Source organism: Anomalospiza imberbis, chromosome 3 (assembly GCF_031753505.1).
Source record: "Anomalospiza imberbis isolate Cuckoo-Finch-1a 21T00152 chromosome 3, ASM3175350v1, whole genome shotgun sequence".
NCBI classification, from domain to species: Eukaryota; Metazoa; Chordata; class Aves; order Passeriformes; family Viduidae; genus Anomalospiza; species Anomalospiza imberbis.
This window is the reverse complement of record NC_089683.1, coordinates 92,026,805-92,041,096: the sequence shown is the minus strand read 5'-3', so window position 1 is coordinate 92,041,096 and position 14,292 is coordinate 92,026,805. Positions and strand designations below refer to the sequence as shown.

The 14,292-nt window shown below is 48.4% G+C and overlaps 1 protein-coding gene across 1 annotated transcript in view; it reads left to right on the top strand.

The window, feature by feature from the left end:
- VASH2 (vasohibin 2) overlaps positions 1–14,292 on the top strand; it is a 34,298-nt gene that overhangs the window by 16,512 nt on the left and 3,494 nt on the right. Inside the window, exons 4-6 of the mRNA XM_068185719.1 lie at positions 4–78; positions 8,488–8,869; positions 10,704–10,819. Of these exons, the coding sequence (XP_068041820.1) occupies positions 4–78; positions 8,488–8,869; positions 10,704–10,819 (573 nt within the window). The remainder of the gene's footprint in view (positions 1–3; positions 79–8,487; positions 8,870–10,703; positions 10,820–14,292) is intronic.

Genomic DNA, 14,292 nt, shown 5'->3' with positions numbered 1-14,292 from the left:
TAGGTTAATGGAGACAGCAAAAGAAATGACCAGGGAGTCTTTACCTATCAAATGCCTTGAAGCAGTTATCCTGGGGATGTATCCTTTCATGTGCCTGTGACTTGCTCTGCTGCAGCTCTGTTGAATACATTGCCCCTCACAGATGGTGTTGGAGAGCGTTGCAGCCAAAGGTGAGTGCCAGCAGCTTGGGGAGCTGCCCTGGTATTCATCACCAAGTTGCTGAGGTGCCTGAGCTTGTAGGTAGGAGTTGGGATGCTGTGTGCCAGGTCACAAGTGTTGTGATTTGGCCACACAGACTTTGCTTCCTGCCCTGCTAATCTGCATAATGTCAGGATCTGACCCAAAGTGTCCAGATAAGACCTTTCTACACAATCCTTGTTTTCTTTGTTAGCATTTCTCTGTTGGTTGTTGTTGGTGCTTGGTAACACCCGAGGAGGTGGGTTCTGTTCTGTGTTTGTCTGATGTTTATGTGCCCAAGTCGTGTTAGCTTTTGTCTCTGAACCCACAGCTGTGCTTTGTGCAGAAACGTGTGTGTTTACAGTTGAACATTTGAGCTTCCCCTTAACATAATGCTTGCTTCCTACTCAGTCTTCAGTCATTTAGACACTGACTTCCTTCTCTGCCCTTTGGTGCTGTCACTGATAAATCAACCTGCACCATCCTAAAACGCTGGAGGAGGGCAAGGCAGGGCTGCAGGAACAGGTTGCCAGACACATCTTGTCAGAAATGATCAAGTTTCACTTAAAACAAATCCTAACTAAAAATAAGCCTCGAAGCAAACCGTCCCCTGGGATGTCTCTGCAGCATTTTGCTGGCTGCTGCTGCCCCCTCCCGTGGGAGAGGGAGCTGGCAGAGCCTGGCAGGTGGTGCCTGTGACAATCCATGGCTGCTGGGGGGTTGGAAGGGGATGGGCTGAGCAATATGTGCCAGGGATAGGCCTCGGATTGGAGTCTGAGAGGTGGCTCTGGCTGACAGGGATTCCCTTGGGAATGCTGAGAGGCTCTGCATGAGCTGGAAGGATTGGGGTTCTGAGGGCTTGATGTCAACAAGAGACTCAAACTGCCTTCAAAGTCCTTCCAGAAGGAAAAATCATAGAATCATAGACTATCCTCAGTTGGAAGGGACCCACAAGAACCATCAAAGTTCAAGCCCTGTGTTGTCCAAATGCTTCTTGAACTCTGTCAGGCTGCCTGGTGCTGTGACCACTGCCCTGGGGAGCCTGTTCAGAGCGCAACTGTCTTCTGGGTGAAAAACCCTTTCCTAATATCCAACCTAAACCTTCCTGACACAGCTTCAGGCCATTCCCTCAAGTCCTGTCACTGGGCACCACAGAGCAGAGATCAGTGCCTGCCTCTCCTCTTCCCCCCACAAGGAAGTTGTAACTGCAGTGAGATCTCCCCTCAGTCTCCTCCAAGCTGAACAAGCCAGGTGACCTCAGCTACACTCTGTATGGCTTCCCCTCAAGGACCATCTTCATTGCCCTCTTTGGGATGCTCTCTATAGATTTATATCTTTTTTATATTGTGGCACCCAAACCTGCCCCCAGCACTTGAGGTGAGGCCGTCCCAGTGCAGAGCAGAGCAGGACACTCCCCTCCCTTGCCCGGCTGACAATGCTGGGCCTGATGTCCTCCAGGACATGGTTGGCCCTACTGGCTGCCAGGGCACTGCTTACTCGTGTTCCCTCTCTGTGGTGCTGCTCTCCAGTCTCATTCCCCAGTCTGTTTACACAACTGGGTGTGCCTTGTCCCAGGTGCAGAGTCTGGCACTTCCCTTGTTAAACTTCATAGGTTGGTGATCACCCAGCTTTCCAATTTGTCAAGGTCTGTCTGCAGGGCCTCTCTGCCCTTGAGGGAGTCAGCAGCTCCTCCTAATGTTGTCTCATCTGCAAACTTTCTAAGCATACCTTTGAGTCGTGCATCCAAGTAATTTGTGAAGATGTTGAACCGGCCTTAAAATGGAGCTCTGTGGAAGCCCACTAGCGAGTGGTTGCCAGCCTGGTGTAACCCCATTTGCTGTAATCCTTCATGTCTCACCTGTGAGCCTGTTGCTCACCCATTGTGTTCTGTATTTCTCTAGCTGTATACTGGATATTTTGTCCAGGAGAATACTGGGAGTAACAGTATTGAAAGCTTTCCTGAAGCCCAAAAAGTTTGCATTAACTGATTTCCCTTGATATGATGGCAGCGGATCTGTTACGCTTGCCCTTGTGTCATGGTTGTGTCCCAAACCATTTAAGGATGAAAGGAATAGGGGGAAATAATCCCCAGGTGGGGTTGATGCCCCTCTGCAGTGTCAATGTGGCTTGCAGTGCTGTATTTCTAGCAGTGAACTGATTATTCCACATATCATGGGAGCAAAGGGTGATTAGTGGCCTATGGATAACCATGATAACCTGAAAGTGTCGTTGCTGGGTTTTTTTTTTTTGCTTGCCTCAAACCTGACTTGTGGGTTCAGTTTGGTGGTTCTGGGTTTGTTTTTTTTTTTTTTTTTTGAGAAATGAAGGAAGCAAAATAGTTGAAAACTATATTTTATACTATTTGTTGTCATTTGAGGTTTCTTCAGAGTTAAGATGTGTATGAATTTTTCTGTCTCTAGATACTAATTAAAAAAACCCAAACTTAAGGCAAACTTTTTTAATTGAGAAGGTTTAGCCAGTGGAGTGTATGGGACAGGCTTATCTTTCTAGGTCTTCTGCATCCAGTCTTGGAAGTCTCTGTCTGAAAGCAGGGACTGTCTGCTGGCTGGTGGTCCAGTAACAGATGCATTTAGGTTTACAAGATTCATGCACTATAAACTCCAGGTATTTTGCTTGAGGTGTGGGTACACAAGGAGTTTAGCAGTGATGAATGGATGGGCCACCTGAATTTGTGTGTCTGGGAAGTGGCTGGTATGGAGCCTGTGCCAATGTGGAACCTCTCGGTGCTGTGATGCATGTGTAGCATGAGGGGTTTTGGGAGTCAGCTTTGGCATGACATGTGGGGAAGTTTGCTGTTTTTTGGCAGCCATGAGATTTTGAGCTTCAGCATTGCCCTCTGCAGACATGGCGAGGCCAGCAGTGCTCCAAGGACAGGTACTTTCCAGGGAAGATGTGCTTACCCTCTCTTGAGTTTCCAGCCAGTGCCTTCACACAGGCCTGTGCTGAGCAGCCCTGTGTGTGTTAACCTCTGGTTCTATTCCATGTATCTGGAAATAAGGTACTGCTGTAAGTTGTGTGCTGGCAGGCCTTGAGTGTTGCTTGGCCACTGAAAAAGCACAGCCCACTCCCGCAGACTCTCGGTGTGAGCCTTCCTTCAAAGGCCGGCTCGCGCAGAGCGGCTTAGTGAGATGTCACTTTAACTGAGCTGCTCGCTGGCTTGTGCAATTGCCTTTTACTGTGTGACTTCTTATAAAATGCTTCTATAATCCCTCTTGGTGCAGAATTAAGTTTTGCATAATTGCCTATGCACTTGATCTTGGAGTGTTTTTATAGGGCAGTACTGAGCTACCCTGTCTGCATGCACCAAGGAAGCAGCTGCTCTGAGATGACTGAAAGCTCAAGTAGATCTTCCAGTATTATTTTGTAGCAGTCTGCACAGCTCTTTTTCTCTGTGTAGCTGTCTGAACTGGCTTCATATCTCTCTGCTTACATGATCTGCTTGTCAGTGCCTAACCAAAAGCATTCCTCCTGCTGTCTTCCCCAGGGCATTTCTCAGTTCAGTTGTAAATCAGCTGAGTAATGGTGCGTTCAGCCCACTCTTTCTGAGCAAAGATCCAATTGATTTGAGCTCATGAAAGGGAATAGTAAACCAGAAGGTGCCATGGGAATTTTATCTGTGCTGCATTCACTTTATTAAAACGTGGAGAGCAAAATATCAGCGGGGGAGAGGGAAGCTGCACACTGCATCCCTCCTCAGGGAGTCTTGCGGAGCGCGTCTGCGTTGACTGAGCATAAATCACATAAATCACTCCCATTGCCTTCAGTATCCTGCTCCCAGTTCACGCGAGGTAACGCTTGGACCCGCGCAGGGTATTAGAGCCCCTGGCCAATAATATCATTAAACAAGAAGAGAAGAGCAAAAGTGTCTCAGGAGTGAGAAATTATTCAGTAGCTGCTGCACTGTTCCTACTGTGGATGCAATCCGTGGATGATGTTTATCACCAGTGGAGACCTGGGTCCATCCATCTCCTCCAGGCCAGCAGGTACATCCCTGGGCTGGAAGTGAGTGTTTTCAGTAAGGGGAAAGTTTCTTGCAGCCATTGCAGGATACTGATGTCTGTGTAGTGCTCCTCTTTGCCTCCTACCTGCTTGTCTACAGCTTGACCCACTTGCTAACTGAAATATGGGAAAGGAAGATGGTGCTGAATGTCTACAGCTCCTGTGGTGGCTGTGAAGAGCTGAGAGAGAGCTTTTAATTGCTTACATTGTCATGGTCTAATCTTTAGATCGTCCCACCTCTCACTGTAGCTGGGCACTGGAGAGTAGGTTTCTCAATCTAAGGGATGTTGCCCTGGCAGTCCTGCTTTGGGAAGCTGCACCAGCTGCTTGAGCCTTTCCTACATGGACCCTGGAGCTGCCAGGAGGAACTCTGGGCCCTCTGTGTAGACAACATCCAGATGTGGGCTCAGTAGCACTCTGCCTCACAGTAAGCAATCCCAAGCCCATGGGAAATGTTATCTGACTCCAGCTGGAAACCTCTCCAAGTGTTTATTGCTGGTGGTTGGGGGCCCTCTAAGCAGTTACTTGGAAAACCAACTCTTCTGGTTTTACTGAAGCCTTATTGATGGTTTTGAGATTTATTTTCCTCCTGCTCCACATGCTGCTTTGTGCTAGCAGCTTCAGCATTGCTGATGTAACTAGAGCTGCTTCCTTGCTCCCCAGCCTGATGCCATCCCTCCAGCTCACTGCTGCTCAGTGGCACTTGTTCATGGGCCCAGCCCATGGGAGTGGCAGGAGAGGAGAGAACCAGACAGCCTGTAGTTTTCTGTGCTCATCTTGAGCAGACTTCAGCAAAAACACCCTTGCTGGGCTCTTAAGACATGAAGCACTGCTCCTTTTTGGGTATGTATTCCAGCACTTGCTCTTGTTAAATTTCATGTGGTTGGTGGTTGCCTGTCTCTCCAATTTGTTGAGGTCTCTCTGCAGCACCTCTCTGCCCTTGAAGGAGTCAACAGCTCTTAGTTTGGTGCTGTCCCCAGATTTCCTTTGAGTTCTGTGTCCATGTTATAATGAAGATGTTGAAGAGACCTGGGATGAGGATGGAGCCCTGCAGAACACCTCTAGTGACTGGCCTCTGGGCTGATGTTGTCAATTCGCTAGGACTCTCTTGTGCCTGACCTGTTAGCTTCTTGTGCTTCAGTTTCTGCCTGGTGCCTCTTGTCCCTGTTGGTTGGCACCACTGGGAAGAGTCTGGCTCCATCATCTTGATTGTCAAGAAGACCCAGGATTAGGAGGCCACTGAGCTTTGCTGTAGCTGCTTTTGCCCTTTCCTGCTCTGCACTGCTTCTCTATTGTGACAAGTAATTCACTCCCTGACTCTCCATCCTGCAGTTACAGTCCCAGCTCACAGAAGTGTGATTACAGCTGCAGCATTGCTGTGTGCTTGCCTTTTGTTTGCCACAATACAGCTCTCCTTGGGCAGAGCAGAAAGGAAAGCTGTAATAATGATGCATGGACAGAGGAGAAGATCTGATGTGCCTTTCCAGCCCATTTGCTCTGTATTTCATCTCTGGTGGGGACTCTCATTAACCAGTCCCTCAGCAGAAGCAACCTGTACCTAAAGGTTAATTTCCACAGCAGTTGTTGCTGGGTTATTTGATGGTGGGTAATTTCTGCCCTCAAAAGATTCTTTTACTCCTACTAAGTATTTAATGAGATTAAATTGCAACTTCTCTGAGCCCTTGTGGTGGAAGTGTGTATGTGTGGCAGGTGGCCACCAAAGCTTTGTATGGACTTAACAGAAAGGCACTTGGGGAGCAGAGTGAAAACCCTTTCATAATGAGGGGGAAAAATAGTGGCGATGTTTGAAAGCTTCATAGGTGTTAATAAAAGGTAGTGCTTTTTCAGTTACACAGAATGATAAATACAATGGGCTTTTGCAGGAATCAGTCTGCAGGACAAAAATTGTTGTAACATGACTTTGATGTACACAGGATGCACCTTTTAAGGCCCGAAGCAAGGTGACCTTTTAAATGGGGTGAGTGTGTGCTGAGTTTTCCAGTTGACATAATGGTGCTAGGCCCCATTCTGCCCTTGCAGTGTATTGATCATCTTTAATTATAAATCATCTACTGATGATGAGGTGGAGCTATTTTTCTTGGAGAAGCTAGTCCTAAGGCAGCAGCGATCCAGTGAGACCATCTAAAGCCAATAGAGCTGTTTCTGTTCTTCGCAGGTGATGTCAGGGCGGGCTTTGACGCTGCAGGGTGTCTGTGTTTGATGGCAGTGGGGCAGGAGGTGGGTGCACGTGGCCTTGGCTGGGTGACAGATGTGTGTGGTAGGGAGGTCTGTGCTCTGCTGTGCACAGTCTTCCAGACTCATGGTCATACAGCCAGTGAAATGCACCATGAGCTGAGCCCGCAGTGTTGTCTGTTCCTTTACCCTCTAATACACTTTCTCCAGGCTGCTAAAGCTGATGACATCTAGCACTGAATACAGCTAAACATGTTTGATATGGAACTGAAAAGCTTCCCTGTGGCTGTTCCGAAAGTTCTGTGTCAATGTGTTTTTCTTGCCTGTTTTTTGTTTGTTTGTTTGTTTGTGAAACTCCTTGCTCTTGACTTCAGATTCTGGGCAGTTCATGGACCTCTTATTAGTTTGTTTCTGCATTTACCCAAAAGCCAAAAGTTTGAATTTGTGAAATTCAACAAACACTGGGTGAAATATCCCCCTGAGAAAATGTTTTAGAGAGAGATAAGAGCCTCTGGATGCTTTTCATACAACCCTATAGAATGAAGAGGTGTAATGTGGGGGTGCAGGCAGGGGTCAGCATCCCAGGGAGTCACACTGGTGGTGAGGTGGTAGCATGTCAAGCTGGGCAGAACCAGAATGGAGCCCAAATTGTGGTTTACAGTCTTGATACAAAGGTTTTTTTTTGTACTCTGTTTCCCAGCAGCTGTCAGGCAGCCGTGCTATGTAGGCAGGGGAGGAAGGCTGGTCACAATAACATCCCAGGATATTTCAACTGTGTGGTGGCTCTTGTTTCACTGCTGTTAAATACCTCCTTTCTGGCCATGAGGTAGGGAGAAGAGGGAATGCGGCGATACCCAGAGCAGAATCCTGGACAAAGCAGGTTCCTGCAGCTTCAGTGGGAACTGAGCCCACTCCTCCATCTGTCAGGATGCCCCAGCACTATCCTGGCAGTGTTGCCTTTTGGGCTGGTGTATTTTGTAGTGGCAGCATGACCAGCTGACTCAAGGGATGGCTCCAAGGTTACAGCAGGTGCCTCTGGCTGGAGTAACCCCAGGCTGGAGCGCTTTGCTACAGCCTTTTCTGGTCATCCCTCCTCCATCCCCCAGGCGTGGGTGGGGGCCTCAGCTGCAGAGGGGAAGGGCACCTGCTGTCCCAGGGGCCAGGTGCCAGCACGTGGAGCCAGGGTGAGTTTCAGCTATTCCAGGATTAGCAGCAGGGAGCTGTGTGCAACGTAGGTGCTGACGCAAAGCTGCTTGTGTGAGGGATTCTCAGCCTGTCCTTTCCCTGGCACGGGCCAGCAGCCTCCCAAGGAGGTGACCTGCACGTAGCTCCCCTCTGAGATCACACACTACACTGGCACAGAACTTGGTCCTGGCCTCTGCACGTGGTGCCTTTGAAATGGCCAGTCAGTGATTCCAGGGTTTACTTTTTAAGAGCGTTGTTTCTGACCATGCCTCTGTGCTTACCTCATTAATTATTCATCTTGGACCTTTCCTTTGGTTCCTCTCAGCAGCATGTTACAAGGATAACCTGCTAAAACACTGTATGAGGAGTGGCAGTGTTGGCCAGTTTACAGAAGGAAAGGCAGACTGTCACCTTGGTGAGGAATAAGCCCAAATTTCTTGGTACTATTTGAAGACATGAGAAAATGAGCCTCAGTAAACTAAGTTGTATCAAATCCTCAAGAAAGGGAGGTAAACACGTTTCCCTTTGAAAGCGTGGGAGTTTGATGTAGGTATCAAATGGGGAGCTTCCACAGATCTAAGGAGGGTGGTCTCTCTTTGGGTGTGCTGACCTGAACAGTGTTGTGGTTTTTATCTTTCCCCTAAGTGTGATTAAGAGTAATGCCCTTCCCCCTCGGAACCATTGCATCTCATTTTCCAAGCAGTGAAATAGGCTTTGGCAGCATTGGCTGTATCTGGGCACAGAGATGAATGTGAGATGAATGAATTCTCACGGTGAGAATAAGTTTGTGTTTACAGGAAAGCTCTTTGCCCTGGCAGTTAGAAACCCCAAACCTGATGAAGATGTCTCCCAGGTGTAATTGTACCTGCTGCTTTCCCAGCACCGTTGTTGCCTTGATGCAGTGCACCCCAGCTACTTAACAAATGGGCAGCCCTCCGTGGAACGATTCCCCATCAGCTTTAAAACCCACTTCTCAGGGAACTATTTTCATCACGTGGTGCTTGGGATTTACTGCAACGGCCGCTACGGCTCGCTGGGCATGAGCAGGCGATCGGATCTGATGGACAAACCTCTCACTTACCGAACTCTGAGCGACCTCATCTTTGAATTCGAAGACTCCTATAAAAAGTACTTGCATTCAGTCAAAAAAGTCAAAATCGGATTGTACGTCCCGCACGAGCCGCACAGCTTCCAGCCCATCGAGTGGAAACAGCTGGTCCTCAATGTGTCCAAAATGATGCGCACAGAAGTCAGAAAGGAGCTGGAGAAGTTTGCCAGGGATATGAGGATGAAGGTAGGTCTGTGCACCTGGGTGTTGGGCTCAGGAGGCAGTTGTGCCTTGTCCCATCCTGCAGAGATGGGTCTTGCTGTGTGTCAGGCTGAGATCATGGAGGTATCAGGTGTGCTGGATGGGGTGCTTGCATCTCTCTTGGTGCTGCTTCTGCAGGATTTGGTGTGCTTTCAAGCCCTTACAGCTGTTTAGTTGAAGGATCTCCCCTTTAGCCTGGGAAACTTGAGCCTATACTTGTCCATGGCTGTCAGGGAGCTGTTGCCCAGTTTGCTTTCCTCAATGACTCCAGAAGAAGGTGATTGGGAAGAATCAGCATGATTCACCATGGCTGGGGCTGGAACTGCTGGGAAGAGTGGCCTGGTTGCAGGTGGGGGAGGTCTGTGTTTTCCACCTGAGCTGCAGGAGGTGCCATGGGACATCTGTGTCAGTGGTTGTATCTCCTTGCAGGACATGCCACGGGGCTGATGTCTACTACCCTCAGCTAAATTGCAGAGTAGGTTATGTAGGAAAGGCGAGTAAAGCGACTCCCTGACAGACTTCCCTGCTGGCTGGTTGGACTAAGAGTTCATTGGGAAACAATGGGGAGACAAGGCAGGCTGCCAGGAGCCTGGAGAGTTTGGCTGCCCTTGGGGATGAGGGGTGTCCCTGACCGTGCCTCTGAGCCTGGCATGGGCGAGGAAGCAGATTTGATGCCTGTCCAGCTGGCTGCCAGCAGCGAGAGCAGAGCAGGTGTGTTGCTAAGTATGGGTCTGGCTCTTGTGGAGAGGTATGTGATATCGTGTCCAAGTTATTCTGGGTTCTTGTCCCCTTCCCTGCTAAAGGACGGCTCCTACGTAGCAGCCACGTGACTTTTTGGCTGAGGCACCTGCCCCCTTGCCCTGACCTTGGAGTGAGCCTTGCCAGTGGTATCGTAGCCCCCGTGTTCTGCTGCCATCTCTCCTGCCCTGCCAAGGTGTTTTGAGGGCCACCTTGTACCATGCTATCACCTTAAGCATATGGGCTTGATTACTGATGTAATTAAGTTTGGGTTTTTTCCTTCTTCTTTATTCATGTGCTTTTAATACTGTCCAGAGAGCAAACAGCTGAAGCAGGCTCGAGTTGAAGAAGTCTATATGGGTGGATGACTCTCACTGAATTTTGTACTTGCTTTTGATAGAGGGACCAGCTCTCTGTGTGCACTGAGCTGTGACACTGGGTCCTGTCCTGGTGAGTGCCTCAGGGCCAGGACCACAGCCCTGAACCCTTGAAGGCTGAAGGCCCATCTGACCTTTCCCTCGAGTTACTACAGAATTCAGAGGGCTTGCACTGTGAGGTTGAGTTTGGAGGATCAGGTCTTTAAAGCAGTTCAGACTGTGAGTGTAATGCTGATGGCCCTCTGATGTTGGAGGGCCTGGAGGATGGGGGCAGGTTGGAGACCTACTGAAAAGCCTGACTGTCAGGGTTCAGCTGCCAGCCTGAGAGATGGTCACCCCTGTTTGTTGAGAGAAAAGCTGGAGAGGGTGATTTGGCTGCCTGAGTTTCTTTCAGCTGAGGCTCAAAGCCATTTTTCTTATCTCTTGCTGTTGCCAGCTCTGAAGAAAGCCATGAATGAGACAGTGTTCAGCTGGGAACTGAACTGGTGACACCAACTAATTCTTGCAGGGGGCCCTTGAACAGCTATCACATGACAACAGCTTTGAGTTTCTCTTAACCTGGGCAGGGTTTGAATAAGCCCCAAGGGACTGAAGCCTCTTTGTGTGCCATCCCTGCTACTGTATGAGGCCCTTTATTTTAAGTTTTTATTTGCAGTGAATCATTGCCTTTATTGCCACTTCCTTCCCTCCCCCATCTCTCACAGATTCTGAAACCCTCAAGTGCCCATTCTCCGATGAAGGAGAGACCCCGGGGTAAGTCGCTGTCCCCTCGCCGGAGGCAAGGCAGCCCTCAGAGACGGGCCTGCAGGAGAGATAAATCGTGAGTATTCCTGCCACCATCCCTGCTGGAGCAGAGGGGGAGGCTGGTGATGTTACTTTGCTGGACAAAACTTCCATGCTCACTGGCACATACAGGAAAACGGCACCAGGTGCCTTTGTCACCAGAGAGGCTCCAGAAGCTGCTGGTGCTGCTGCTGATGTCCTGGCATGGCTGTGTTTCCTGCTGCCTAATGGCCCCTCTGTGCAGGGTCCTTGCACTGTGGAGCTTACAGAGACGGGAAAAGTCAACTTGTCTTTCCAAAATGACAACATCACTTGAATTGTATTCTTTGATTTGAATCAGCTTAGAAAAAACCCAGGCTGCTTTCCACGTGTGTCATAGCTAAGAGCTGTTCTTCAGCCGTGTGGGGAAGGATGGATGCAATACCTCTAAATGGATGCTTCCAGATCCACAGGCCTTTTACAGCCACTGGCAATTCAGACTCCCCTACCTTAGATGTGGAAGAGCTGAATTCTAGCTGTAGTGCTCCATGCCAGGAAGCTGACAACTGTGAAAGCCTATACGTAACCCAGATTAGTCACATATTTATAATCATTGCTTTTTAAATAGGCTCCCAGACTACTGTCTCAGCACTTATTTATTTATTTTAAACAGCTAACAAAGACATTAGACTAACCTTCTAAAGATAACTTCAAGATATATTAGCATCAGATGATTTCACAGCAAGCTTTTATTTTTACATGTTCATTCACACTCAGTCCACGATGCTGTACTTTGGGCTTTGTCACTGAGAGTTCCTTGTTTAGTGCACAGATAATTATAGTTGTTAACGGGCTCAGCTGCTTCAGGTTTCTTCACCTCCTAGATTCTCTCTGAGGAGCAGTTTCATTTTTGAGTTTCTGATAGTGCTGCTGCAGTTGCTGGAGAGGATCAAGTATTTCTGGAGAGGAATGAGTGTCACTGGGCTTGAAGACTCTCCAGTTGAGGTGACTTCCTGAAAAAGCTGCTGGGCATGTGGCTGCTCTGCAGTGACTGATCTCTCCTTGGCAGCTTTGCTTTTCCAGGGCAGAAAGACAGGGAGTGTACAGGTGGCCTTACAGTGGCTTCAACACCTGTTCCCTGCTCAGTGGTTCTGCTCTGTTGCTCTGTAACAAGAGCAAATTATATGTAACTCTAAAATAAACCCTGGGTCACCCTGATAGAAGATGCAGGACCCAGACACAGTGTGATGAGCTGTGAGCCCTGAAGGGGGAATGGCATCCCCAGGTTAGGGATGAGCTGAATGATACATCCCAGCACATGCAGCGGTTGACATAAGGCAAGAAATACAAGAGGAGAAATGTGGTATTCTCCATATTGGTAGACCTCTGAGAACCTGATGGAGTGAGAGGCCTTTGTGTTACAGAAAAGGAAAGAGTCAGGTTTGCTAGGCTTTAGGCTGGAATCCAAGCAAGAGAATGGCTGTGCTTATCAACACTGTTATGTTTCTTTGTGGATCTCTTACTCACGTGCTGTAATTACAGCTTTCTTGAGCTTGCTGGGGAGGGGGAGAGAAGTATTTTGCTTCAGTGTGAGCTGGCAGGGTCAGAATAACATTCATTTGAAAGGCTTCACCTGCTGATGACAAGCTGTTATTACAGCCTGGGTTTTGTCAACAGTAAAATTATATGGGCCTGCTGGGAGAAATCTCCCTCTGAAGGATATATGCAGTGGTGAACTAGAGTGTCTTGGCTGGATTGTTTCCGAAGGACAAAGGCTGAAACTGCTTAACGATGGAAGAGGATTTCACAGCCACAAAAGTTTACCTTCTCATCCTTGGCTCTTCAACTTTATTAGGTAAATGTCAGTGGTGGCTGCCAGCAAGCCCATGAGAGCCTTTCAGCCTGGAAATGCAGCTGCAAGGCAGGTGGGGCACATTGCAGGACAGGTGGCAATGTAATACCCAGTGCATGCCTGCCTAGGAGGCTGGTGTGTAGTCAAATTGCAGCTTGTTATCTGAGCTGTGCAGCAGTCCCTGTGCTCTTAGCCCACAGTTGGTGTGATCTGGCATGAATACAGAGGCTATAGATAGGGTGGTGTCAATCTCTCTGGTAAGTCTGAAGCTTTACAGTGTCCACTTGCCCATCGTCTGAAGTCCCAAAGCAGAAGGGTGCAGTAAATTGCAGACCTGTGCTGGAACAGGCAATGAACGCAGTGTTTCATCCTCACTAGGAGTTCTTGGAGCTGGAGGGGTTTGGGAGAGTTGCTATGAGTTTGGAAGGGAGGGTCATGCAGTAGCCTGGAGAATATCTGCTCCTAAATGTCAGCTCTCCAGATCTATTTCCTTTCAATTTCATGTTGAGCCTTAACATGCATGTTCTGTGAGTGGCATGGCAACACTGGCCTTGTGTGCTTCTAGCCCAGTGTAGATATTGAAAGGGAAATTCTGCTAGTCTGTTTTATCAGGGTGTGCAAGGGGGCAGGATTACATTAGGATGTGTAACATCAGGCAGCTCTAGTGCAGACAGCTCATGAATCCTGTGTGCCCAGCAGCTGGGCACAGTTTGCTCAGCTGCTCAGGGTGCTTTGGACAGGAGGTGTGATCTGATGGGCCAGTAAAGCAGAAGCCCCTTGCCTCAGAGTTTGGCATAAAGTCATTTGCCAGCCGAGGAGAATGGGATCTGTGGTGCCTCTGGTCCAATTCTTCTCTTTTCCTGAAACTTACAGAGGACAGCCTGTTTGTGGCTAAAAGCTACAGACAATTGTGGATGGGTGGAAATGGGCATGTCACCATGAGTGTACAGTGACTCCCCATGTCTTCTGGATAATCAGAGAAGGTACTACCATCCAGGCATGCTTTAATTAAAACCATATTGTGAGCTTAATTAAAGGGAAGGAGAAAAAGGTGTGAAGAGGATCCCTAAATTGGAGAGAAGGGGGAAGGAAGGACACTGGAAATTTCATACAGTGCATCTCTTGCTGGTCTCTGACTCCTACACAGACTCTGAGGGATGCAGCTTGTAGCTTGTTTACTGGTTAATTAAATGCCATCTGCTCTGAAGGAATAATGTGGAAAAATGTGAACTGTCTTACAGTGATTTCTTTAAGTGTGATCCCTTCCTGCAAGTGAGAGAGACCAGTGAAGACTCCTTCACTTCTGTGAACTACTTAAACTGGGACAAACAAGAGGCATGGTGCAGGGCAGTACTGCAGTGAGGATTGTGAGGTTATTGTGAGAGGTGATTGATTAGATAAATGGCAAAGCAACAGGTTTCATTCAATGTGCCGCTAGGCAGAAGAGCATTAGCTGTTCATAGCAATGTTCCCAGCTCTCAAATGCTGTGCAGATTCTCAGCAGGGATCTGGTATTAGCAGTTCTGCTCTTAAAAATAAAAAAAATCCTTATTGAATTGAGGAATTAAAAAATATTTCAGAGGCTCTGTTGCACACATGTATGTGTGAGCTATACATATACCCCCAGTTCTTGGGGCTGCAGCAGTACAGCTCTTCCCTGGTGTGTGCCCCAGCAGTGT